This window comes from Mustela putorius, unplaced genomic scaffold (genome assembly GCF_011764305.1).
Source record: "Mustela putorius furo isolate JIRA1106 unplaced genomic scaffold, ASM1176430v1.1 tig00003987_pilon_pilon_pilon, whole genome shotgun sequence".
In the NCBI taxonomy this organism is placed as follows: Eukaryota; Metazoa; Chordata; class Mammalia; order Carnivora; family Mustelidae; genus Mustela; species Mustela putorius.
Window position 1 is genome coordinate 3,269,814 of NW_025422126.1, and position 11,760 is coordinate 3,281,573.

General features: G+C 43.9%; 1 protein-coding gene across 3 annotated transcripts; it reads left to right on the forward strand.

The window, feature by feature from the left end:
* Positions 1–5,972: 5,972 nt before the first annotated feature.
* Positions 5,973–11,139, forward strand: LOC101688243 (folate receptor beta). Of its 3 annotated transcripts, none has more exons than XM_004768141.3 (5): positions 5,973–6,088; positions 7,707–7,868; positions 10,090–10,278; positions 10,405–10,540; positions 10,652–11,139. In XM_004768141.3, the coding sequence occupies exons 2-5, from the start codon at positions 7,719–7,721 to the stop codon at positions 10,936–10,938; spliced, it is 762 nt and encodes a 253-aa protein (XP_004768198.2). In that variant the 5' UTR covers positions 5,973–6,088; positions 7,707–7,718; the 3' UTR covers positions 10,939–11,139. The 3 variants fall into 3 exon arrangements, with proteins under 3 accessions (XP_004768198.2, XP_004768199.2, XP_012919816.2); XM_004768142.3 differs by having other exon boundaries at positions 5,980–6,137; XM_013064362.2 differs by lacking the exon at positions 5,973–6,088 and adding an exon at positions 7,190–7,299.
* Positions 11,140–11,760: the final 621 nt, after the last annotated feature.

The following is an 11,760-nucleotide window of genomic DNA, read 5'->3' on the forward strand; positions in this document are numbered from 1 at the left end:
CTCTACATGACTCAAAAAGGATAGAAAAATATATATCGTGCAAAAAATGAGTAAAGGCTAGCTGGAGTGACTATAATGATATCAGATGGGGTGTCTGGGTGCCTCAGTTGTTTAAGCGACTGCCTTCAGCTCAGGTCATAATCCTGGAGTCCCAGAATCAAGTTCCCCTTTGGGCTCCCTGCTCTCTCTCCCTCTCTCAAATAAATAATCTTAAACAAAAGTATATAATGTTCTCAAACAAAAAGAATTTAAGACAAAACTTGTTAAGAGGCAAAAATAGGCATTTTGTAATTATAAAAGGTTAATCCATCAGGAACACATAACAATTATAAACAAAAATGTACCTAATAACATAATCCCAAAATACAGGCAGTAAAAACTAACAGAGTAGGATAGATAAATACACAGTTCAAAAATAGTAGTTGAGAGGGCTACATGGCTGGCTCAGTCAGTAGAGCATACAACTCTCGATCTTGCAAAGGATCATGAGTTTGAGCCCCATGGACAGAGAGATTACTTAAAAAAACAAATAAACCAGCAGTTAGAAATTTCAATAAACCCTACCAATCATGAATAGAATAATTAGGCAGAAGATCAACAGGGAAGCGGACTTGGACAACACTAGCAACCCCATTAGATCTAGCAGAGATCTATAGAACATGCCAGCAAACAACAGAATATACATTCTTCTTTTCCTTTTTTTTTTAAAAGATTTTTTTAAAAAACTTATTTATTTGTTAGAGAGAGAGCAAGCACAGGCAGACAGAATGGTAGGCAGAGGCAGAGGGAGAAGCAGACTCCCTGCTGAGCAAGGAGCCCGATGTGGGACTTGATCCCATGACACTGGGGTCATAACTTGAGCCAAAGGCAGCCGCTTAACCAACTAAGCCACCCAGGCATCCCAAGAATATACATTCTTCTTAAGTGCATATGGGATATCCAATGTTAGGCCATAAAAAAGGCACCAATACATTTAAAAGAACTGAAATACAAAGTATATTTTCTGACCACAAGGGAATGAAATTAAAAATTAATAAAAGAAAGTATTAGAAAGTTCACAAATAATGTATAAATTAAACACACTCCTAAATAATGAATGAAATATTAGAAAGTTAGAAGAGATATTAGAAAATACAATGAATGAACTGAAAATGAAAATAGTAAAATTTATGGATGCAACTAAGCACTGTTTTGAAGGAAATTTAGAGCTATCAAGGGTTGTATCAAAAAGGAAGAAAGATTTTAAGTGAATAACCTACCTACTTCCTTAAAAAACAAAAAAGAGCAAAATAAAACCAAAATGAACAAAAGGGAATTAATAATTAGGAGGAAAACAAAAATAAATGGAATAGAGAAGGGCGCCTGGATGGCTCAGTTGGCTGAGCGTCTACCTTCGGCTCAGATCATGATCCAAGGGTCCTGGAATCAAGCCCCGGGTCAGGCTCCCTGCTCAGTGGGAAGCCTGCTTCTCCCTCTCCCCCTGCTTCTGTTCCCTCTGTCGCTCTCTTTCTGTCAGATAAATAAATTAAAAATCTTTTTTAAAAAAATATAAAAAATGGAATAGAGGATAGAAAAACAATAGAGAAAATCCATGAAACCAGAAGCCGGTTCTTTGGTTTTATTTATTTATTTAAAAATAGGCTCTACACCCAACATGGGGTTTGAACTCACGATCCCAAGATCAAGAGTTACATGTTCCACCGACTGAGCCAGCCCGGCACCCCCAAAAGTTAGTTCTTTGAGAAGATCAACAAAACTGATAAACTGTTATCTAGATTGATCAAGAAAAAAAGAGAGAAGAATCGAATTACTAATATCAGCAATAAAAGAGGAGACAACACTACTGCCCTTACATAAATAAAAGGCATTGTAAGAGAATAACCTGAACAATTGCATGCCAATTCATTAGATGTCATAAATGAAATGGCCAAATTCCTAGAAAGACAAAAACTGCCAAAGATGACTCAAGAAGTAAAAAATCTATACCTGTGGGACGCCTGGGTGGCTCAGTTGGTTAAGCAGCTGCCTTCGGCTCAGGTCATGATCCCAGCGTCCTGGGATCGAGTCCCACATCGGGCTCCTTGCTCCGCAGGGAGCCTGCTTCTCCCTCTGACTCTGCCTTCCACTTTGTCTGCCAAAGCTCAAAGACAAATTAATGAAAAAAAAAAAAAAAAAAAAATCTATACCTGTAACAAGCAAAAAGATTGAATTCATAATCTTGAAACTTCCCACAAACAAAAGTTCAAGCTCCCACTACCTCAGTGGTGCATTCTACCAACCGTTTAAAGAATAATTAATACCATTTTATCACAAACTCTCTCAAAAAAGAAGAGGAAACACTTTCAACCCATTTTATGAGATCAATAATCCTCTGATACAAAATACATACAAAGACATCACAGGAAAACTACAGACCAATATCCCTTATGGATAAAGAAGTAAATCTTCTCAACAAAATATTAGCAAACTGAATCCAGCCACATATAAAAAGGATTATACATCATGACCAAGTAGGATTAATCCTAGAGTGCAAGTTGGTTTAACATCCAAATATCGATTGATTAGAAATATCATAGTACTAATATAGAGGACAAAACCCACATGATTGCCTCAGCTGAAACATCATTTGATGAAATCGAAAATCCTTTTATCATTCAAAACCAAACCAAACCAAACATGGAACAAGCTAGGAATAAAAGTGAATTCCCACAACCTGATAAAGGTATGAAAAGCTCATAGATAACATCATAGTCAATGCCAAAAGTCTTTTCCATTAGTGCCAATAATAAGCAAGTATGTCCATGCTTATCATGTCTATTCAACTTTGTACAAAAGTTGTAGCTAGGGGGCGCTTGGCTGGGTGAGTCAGTGGAGCTAACAACTCTTGATCTCATGGTGCTGAGTTCAAACCCCACTTTGGGTACAGAGATTACTTTAAAAAAAGTTGCAGCTAAGACTATTAGTCCACAAAAAACGGGCCGCCTGGGTGGCTCAGTAGGTTGGGCCTCTGCCTTCCACTGGGGTCATGATCTCAGGGTCCTGGGACTGTACCCCACATGGGGCTCTCTGCTCAGAGGGGAGCCTGCTTCCGCCCCCACCACCTCTCTGCCTACTTGTGATCTCTGTCAAATAAATAAATAAAATCTTTTTTTAAAAAAATCAGTTGTTTTTCTATACACGAGCAGTGAGTAATAGAAAAATGAATTTAAGAATATAACTATTCACAATAGCATAAAATAGAACAAAAGACATAGAAGTGAATTTAACAAAATAAAAGACTTGTCTACTGAAAACTATATAGAACATTGTTGAAATAACTTTTTTTAAAGATTTTATTTATTTATTTGACAGAGAGAGAGACACAGCGAGAGAGGGAACACAAGCAGGGGGAGAGGCAGGCAGAGGGAGAAGCAGGCTTCCCACTGAGCAGGAAGCCTCATGTGGGCCTGGCTACCCCAGGACCCCAGGATCATGACCTGAGCCAAAGGCAGACGCTTAATGACTGAGCCACCCAGGCGCCCCTGTTGAAAGAAATTTAAGACCTAAATAAATGGAAAGATATCCCATGTTCATCACCAGGAGACTTAATACTGTTAAGAGGTTATTACTCCCAAAACTGATCTACAGATTCAACTCAATTCTTATCTAAATCCCTACTGGCGGGGCGCCTGGGTGGCTCGGTGGGTTGAAGCCTCTGCCTTCAGCTCAGGTCATGATCTCAGGGTCCTGCGATCCAGCCCCACATTGGGCTCTCTGCTCAGCAGGGAGCCTGCTTCCTCCTCTCTCTCCCTGCCTGCCTCTTTGCATACTTGTGATCTCTGTCTGTCAAATAAATAAATAAAAATCTTTAAACATTAAAATAAATAAATAAATAAATAAATCCCTACTGGCTTTTTTGGAGAAATCGACAATCTGATCCTAAAATCCATATGGACACGCAAGAGACCTATAACAGCCAAAACAATCATGAAAAAAATTTAGACAACTAACACTTTTTGGTTTCAAAACATACTACAAAGTGACAATGATCAAGACAGGGTGACAGTAGCATAAAGGTAGATATGTAGGTCAATGAAATAGAATTGAGAGTTCAGATTTTGACAAACTGAATTGTGCCAAGACAATTCAATGGGTGAAAGAATAGTCTTTACAATATACAGTGCTGGGATCCAACAGGATATTCACATGCAAAAAAATAAAGTTGGACCCTTGTTTTATACCTTATATAAAAATTAACTCACAATGGATCAAAGACCTAAATGTAGGAGCTGAAACTATAGAATTTCTTTAAAAAACAGGGGAAGAGTTTCATGTCATTGTATGAGGCAATGATTTCTTGGATATGACAGCCAAACCAAGGCAACAAAAGGAAAAAAATCAATAAACTGGACTGCATCAAAATGGAAACTGGGCACCCAAGGACAGTTAAGAGAGTGAAGAGGCAGCTTACAGAATGGGAGAAAAGATTTGCAACTTACACATCTGATAAGGGGTTAATCCAGAAAATAGAACTAGAGAGCTCCCACAAAATAGAAAGATGTGTAATACAATTAAAAAATGGGCAAACAACTTGGGTAGACATTTCTCCCAAGAAGGTGTACAAATGATCAACAAGCCTATGAACAGATACTCAACATCACTCATCATCAGGGAAATGCAAATCAAAACCACAATGAGATATCACCTCACACCCACTAGGATGGCTTTTATTAAGACACAAAAAGTCAACAGGAAATAACAAGTGTTGGTGGGGATGTGGAGAAATCGGAACCCTTGTATACTATTGGTGGGAATGTAAAGCTGTACAATTGTTACAGCAAATTTTATGGCAGTTCCTCAACAATGGAATTACCATGTAATCCCACTATCCCACATCTGAATATATACTCAAAAGAATTAAAAGCAGGGTCCTCGAAAGATAATTGTACACCAGCCATCACAATAGCTTTCTTTACAATAGCCAAGAGGTGGAAGCAACCCAGAACTGATCAGTGGGTGAATGGATAAACAAAATGTAGCAGATACAGACAAGGAAGTATTATTCAGTTATTAAAAAGAAATGAAATTCTGACACAGGGATGAACCTTGAGGACATTATGCAAAATGAAATAAGCCAGTGACAAGAAGACAAATACTGTGTGATTCCCACTTACATGAAATATCCAGGGTAGTCCATTCATAGAGACAGAAAGTTGAATGATGGTTGCCAGGGACTGGGGAGAGGAGGAAATGGGGTGTTGTTGCTTAATGAGAATGAGGTTTCAGTTTTACAAGATGCAAAGGGGTTCTGGAGATCAGTTGTACAATAAATACCCTTAACATTACTGAATCATACCCTTAAAAAGAATTAAGATGGTGAGTTTTATATAACAAATGTTTTTCCACAATTTTTTAAAAGGCTATAAAAATGCTTAATTATGTTTACAGAAATGCTAGGTGGTGAGCTATTATATTACATCACTTATCAGATCTGAGACAATTTTTCTCTGTTAAACTGGACTTCGGTACTTCAACCTCTAACTGTGTTTATCTCGTTACTCAAAAATTAACCCAATAGCTATCATTTAAGCCTACTCATGTTGTGCCAGGCTTTTTCATATGTAATTCTCAACAATCCTCTGGTGAGCAAATTAAGGCTCCAAAAGTCTCACTGATATTTCCCAAGGTTGTATGAGGGAGGGAGCTGTCCCTGGAACCCATGGCCTAACCCTAAAGCCTGGGTTCTTCCCTACTGTGCCTCATGTCCCTCAAGCTAGTTTCATCCTAACAACTATTTGGGGTACCTCAAAAATTCAGATCCCACTTAGAGATGAGCTTCTCTAAGTTTTGATGAATGTTGAGTGTGTGAATCCTATAGCGAATAAATTAACAAAGAGATTAATGAAAACAGGAGTGATACACTGCCAGGCTAACGAGCCTTGCATGGGTGGGGCCTAGAAAAGAGGGAAGGAATGAAGACTTGAGAGCGGAAAGGGGAAGTCACATTCCGAGGTGATCAGAGAGCTCTTAGAGTCAGTGTATCCTGGCTGAGGTCAGAGACCACTGTGGAAAGTCCAGGGGCCTGGAGCCATCCCCAGCCTGAAAAGAGGTCAGTCAAGACACAGCTGTGTGGACTCCCAGCAGCAAAGGAGACTCAGGCAAGATGGCCTAAGGAGGAAAGGAAGACATGGACACTGGGCGGTGGGGGGGTATGGGGGGTGGGGTGTAGTGTCTGAGTGGCTCAGAGGGTTAAGCATCTGCATTTGGCTCAGGTCATGATTCCAGGGTGAAGAGATGGAGTTCTGTGTTGTTTCATTTCCCTGCTCAGCCGGGAGCCTACTTCTCTCCCTCCCTCTGCCTCCCACATATCACCCTCCCCAACCCGCCCTGCCCGATCTTGCTCCTTTGCAGAGTTCTCCCTCTCCTGAATAAATAAAATCTTAAAAAGACAGACAGAAAGAAAGATCCCTTGGGCTCCTGTGGGGAAGGTGCCTTTAGAGGAAGAAATGGGAGGAGGGAAGACCTGACCCCAAGACAAGGGAAGTGAATTCCAGAAAAGTTTTTGGAAGGACCCTTGGCCAGGGCTTTGTGTGGATGTGAGAGGGTGAGAGAGAGGAAGCAGTCTCTGTTGTCAACCCAAAGGAACAGATCTTTAACAGTTGGGAGTGGGGGGGGGTGAGGGTCAGTCAGGAAAAGGGAAGTGGGGGGCACTTGTGCTGAGTGACTTCCAGGACTCTTAGCACTTGTCTAGTTGGCTGCTCCAACATGGGATACTTTTATTTTAATCAATTAACTAACTAACTAACTAATTAATTAATTAATTTTGGGGTGAGGAGGAGAGAGAGAGACGCGGGAGATGGGATATGTGGAAGAACAAAGGGAGAGGGTGAGAATTTGAAGCAGGCTCCATGAGATCATGACCTAAGCCGAAATCAAGAGTTAGATGCTTAACCAATTGAGTTACCTAGGTGTCCCCATGGGGTATTTTATATTGTCCCTCTGGTTCACGGATCTCTGCACTTGTTTTCTGAAGGGTAAGGTAGGAATGTGGTGCATTAGCCTAGAGATTGCCGAGGAGACCAGTGTTATTATGGAGTGGAGGAAGGAAATGGCTTTCAGAGAACAGGGAAGGGAAAAGTATGAGGAAGTAAAAATTAGAAACCCCCAATCTTTCCATATCTGTGTTATTTGACCAAATAGCACCCTGTGTGCTACCATCCGTGACTTCAGTGCTGATTGGGAGGACTTAGCAGAGCTGGGGCACTGCCTTTTACAGGCTAGTGGATTTCTGAGCTGGTGTGGGGACCCAGGTGATCCAGGGTATGCTGGAGAGCACGCGCTTGCTGGACATGGCTTGAGGGCACTCTGTGTCCCTGGCCCTTTTCAGGGGAGCAGGGCATGGGTCTGAACTATTTAATTACTTTTCCTAAGTAAAGTTGAGAGAAGAGTGGGCACAAAGACATCATCTCCAACTGAGGAAGACTCTCCCAGGGCTGATCCACTAATCCCAGATCCTCATTGAGCCCCAATCCTGGGATGAGGGAGCCCCTTTGCCAACCTTCTCTACTTCAGCTTCAGGGAGCCTCAGGACCCCAGGCTGAAGGAAGAGGGTCTGACCCCATCCTTCACTGTGGAGATAGGGAGACTGACATGGGGGACACGGGGGGCCTTATACGAGGGTCTCTCCCCTCGGGCATGGGCCTCCCTAACCAAAGCTATGTCTGCAGGGACAAAAAGACATGGTCTGGAGACCGATTCCACTTCTGCTGCTATTAGCCTGGACAGCGTCCATGTGCAGTGCCCGAGCCAGGACGGACCTGCTCAATGTCTGCATGGACGCCAAGCACCACAAGGCAAAGCCAGGCCCCGAGGACAAGCTGCACGGCCAGGTGAGGAGGAAGTGTGGCTCCAGTTGGGGAGGGGACTGGTTCTAACAGGGAAGACTAAGTCAGGGGGTGAGGAGAAAGTTCAACTGGCAGATGCCCCCACAACTTGGGTTATTGCTGTCTGGAAAGATGATGGTAAGGTGATGGTAAGATGTTGGGGGTGGCCTCCTCGGAGAATACCATGTCAGCAAGATACAATATAATCATTTGTCGAGCACTTACCCGGTGTCGTGTTGACTGCCCATGATTTCATACCCTCAGCGGTCCTTTGATGTAGGAGTTCATGTTCTTCCCCACATAACGCAAATGAGGAAAATGAGGCCCAGAGAAGCACAAGGACACACAGAGCACTCAGACATAAGCAGCCCTTGTGGTGGTGTAGGGACAGGTTTGGAGTGTGAGGGATTTTAGCGAGGATGGTTCTTCCTACCTTCCCTATATGCCAGTCTGTGGAGTGTCAAGGGTGGAGAAGATGGTGGTTGCTTCTGGCTGTGAAACAGGCAACAGGTGCTGTATGTTCACTCATTCTGTAGAAATGGATGCCATTCAGTTGTAACTCCACTGAGACTCCATGTCTCCTTTTTATAATAAAAACTCTTTATTTTTAAAATGATTTTATTTATTTATTTATCAGAGAGAGTAAGAGAGAGCACAAGCAGGGGGAGCGGCAGACAGAGGGAGAAGCAGGTCCCCTCACCGCTTAGCAGGGACCCTGGGATCATGACCTGAGCAAAGGCAGACACTTAACTGACTGAGCCACGCTGGCACCCCAGTAAATACTCTTTAGACTATTTTTCTATCCTGGAATAAAATTCAAAGCCAATAGAACCTATCTGTACATTTAAGTTAAAAAAATATCAACATGACTATCTGTACTACAAAGGAGAAGCCAAAGCCTCTGCCTTTGGCTTAGGTCATGATCTCAGGGTCCTGGGATTGAGCCCCTCACTGGGCTCTCTGTCAGCAGGGAGCCTGCTTCCCTTCCTCTCTCTCTGCCTACTTGTGTTCTCTGTCTGTCAAATAAATAAATAAAGTCTTAAACAACAACAACAACAACAACACAAAAACAAAGGAGAAGCACAAAGAAAGTAACTTAAAATAAAATAAAGTATATTTCAGCATGTCAATTCCCGGGCATGACTTCATCAGAAAATCACTGTCAAACAGCATATTTGCTTCTCATCACCAAATCACTATGAATGGGGCAGCTACAGATGAAGATCGATACAGGTGCCTTCTGCTGGCAACTTAAATGCTATAGGGTACTCTAAGCTGTGTTGACATTGATGACATAATTTTCTAAAACAGTGAATAACTCTGGTAAAACAAAGCACAGAGCATGGCCCTCCTTTTCACAATATTTGCAGTCCTGAAAAAGCTGGTCTACATTAAAAACTTGCTCGGATATGGTGTGTCCATATGTAAGATGGAGTTCGGTTTAGATTTAGGAAATCATAGAGAGGTCTTTTATTGACTTTTTTCAGCAAATATTTTTTTGGGGGGCTGCCACATTTCTGGCACCGGCCTCACCGCTGGGGACAGAGACCTCAACACTTGCTGAGAAGAAAGTTATTCAACACAAATTACTACATAGGTTGTGTCCTTCTTCCTTTGCTCAAAATGTCACCCTCCAAAAAAAAAAAAAAAAAAGTCATCCTCCGGTGAGACTTTTCACAATCACCTTATTTAAAATTTCAAGTTATCCCATTCCCTACTTTCGCAATCCCTGCTGTAATCTTCTCCATATAATTGATCAGATCCTGACACCATATTTTTCTCTTTTAGTTTCTTACTGTCTGTCCCCACTGATCAAGATGTAAGTTCCATGAACACATATTTCTGTCTGTTTTGTTCTCTATCATATTCTCAGCATCTAGAACAGTGACTGGAATAGAAATAGGTACTCAGTAATTATTTTTTAATGAATATTTCAAAGAACTTTCTATGAAGTGTGAAGGGCTGCATCAGTGATGGCTATTGTCCCCCAACATGGGGTTTCTCTCCGGCTCCCATGACCCCTGATCAACCCTATTGTGACTGAATCTCCCTCAGGATGAGCGTTTCGGAGGTCAAGGACAAAAGGGTCCTCACAGTAAACTTTTCTAAGACAACCTACCTGAGGCAGGAGATCAAGAACCAAATGGGGAGAGGCTGGAGGTGGCAGAAGATTGTGTCTGTGTGTGTGGGGGGGTGGGCAGCAGTTAGTCGTGTCTTCCCCACGCAGTGCACTCCCTGGAAGGAGAAGGCCTGCTGCTCAGTCAGCACCAGCCAGGAGCTGCACAAGGACACCTCCCTCCTGTACAACTTCACCTGGGAGCACTGTGGCAAGATGAAGCCCGACTGCAAGCGCCACTTTATCCAGGACAACTGTCTCTATGAGTGCTCCCCCAATCTGGGGCCCTGGATCCAGGAGGTATGGGACCCTGCCTCTCCCCACACCACCCCTGCAGCTGCCATCCAGCTCCATCAGGGCTGTGGCAGGAGATGTCCCATCCCCAGCTGAGCACTCAGTGAGCCCTTCCTCCTCACCTCCCACCAGGTGAACCAAAGCTGGCGCAAGGAGCGCTTCTTGCATGTGCCTCTGTGCAAAGAGGACTGCCAGCAATGGTGGGAGGACTGTCGCACCTCCTACACCTGCAAGAGCAACTGGCAGCGGGGCTGGAACTGGACCTCAGGTGAGGGGGGTTGGTGGGTGGGACAAAGGTGGGGTTTGAGGATCTGGGGTGGCCAGAAACCAGCTTCGGGCCCAGGCGTTGAATGTCTGCGTCCATCCTCTCTGCCTGCAGGAATTAACAAGTGTCCAGCCGGAACCACCTGCCGCACATTTGAGACCTACTTTCCCACACCCGCAGCCCTGTGTGAGGGCCTCTGGAGCAAGTCCTACCAGGCCAGCAACTACAGCCGAGGGAGTGGCCGCTGCATCCAGATGTGGTTCGACCCAGCCCAGGGCAACCCCAATGAGGAGGTGGCGAGGTTCTATGCCATGGCCATGAGTGCTGGGGCCCTGCCCCGAGTGGTGGAGCCTCTTCTGCTCAGCCTGGCCCTGATGCTGCAGTTTGGGCTCTTGGGCTGAGTCTAGCCCTACCCAGACATCATGTCTGCGTGTCCCGAGTTTCGATGACCAAGCTGGGCTCACAAATGGAGGAACCCTAAGTGTGCTTCCATCCATTATCCATCCTTCAGTCATCCCATTCCTGCTCCAGGTGGGCCTTGGGGTTTATTTGGCAGTCAGCTCAAATAAAAAGACTGACACATCCGTGTCAGATGAATTATTTTTGTTCGAGTGGGTAGATGACAGATTCCACAGTTTCTGGATTCCTTTATATCAGAGAAATGAGACTTGGGTATGAATCCCAGCTCTGCTACTGACTATGCCAAAGTGAAGCAGTTGCCTGTCTAGGCTAACGCTTAGTTTCCTCCTCAATAAAATGGGGATATCCGTCCTTTCCCTCTGGGTTGTGAAACACAAAAAAGCTGTTGCCCGGAGAGCACGTGACAGCATGTGAGCGCAGTGTCTCACTTCAGTAGCCCTCGGGACTCTTGTAGCCTCAAAGAAGAGCGGGGTCCAAGACTTTGTTACTTATATTAGTCCCCAAATATCCCCCCTTTCTCCCAGGCCCTGTCTGCCTGGCTCTGTGCTCAGCCCTGCAATGGGAAAGCTGGGGATGGGAGTCCATGGAAGGCTCTGGATTCCCAGTGGGGGGTGAAAAAAGTTCACCCATGATGTGGATTGAAGGGACAGAGTTGAGGCTTGGACCCTCGGAGGAGGAAGACAGAAGACCGTCTGGGAGGTTCCTGGAAGAGGAAATGCTCAAGAGCCTTCAATTGGTTTAGCTTGGATGGAAAAAGGTTGGAAACTCTCAGGGGCTTCCTAGGGGCAGGAACCTGGCCTCTC

What these genes read in the sequence shown, in the direction of transcription:
- LOC101688243 (XM_004768141.3), top strand. Translation starts at nt 7,719, where the DNA reads ATGGTCTGGAGACCGATTCCACTTCTGCTGCTATTAGCCTGGACAGCG. An exon ending in TGGGGCCCTGGATCCAGGAG is followed by an intron (nt 10,279 to 10,404) that starts GTATGGGACCCT and finishes ACCTCCCACCAG; the next exon opens with GTGAACCAAAGCTGGCGCAA. An exon ending in GGGCTGGAACTGGACCTCAG is followed by an intron (nt 10,541 to 10,651) that starts GTGAGGGGGGTT and finishes CTCTGCCTGCAG; the next exon opens with GAATTAACAAGTGTCCAGCC.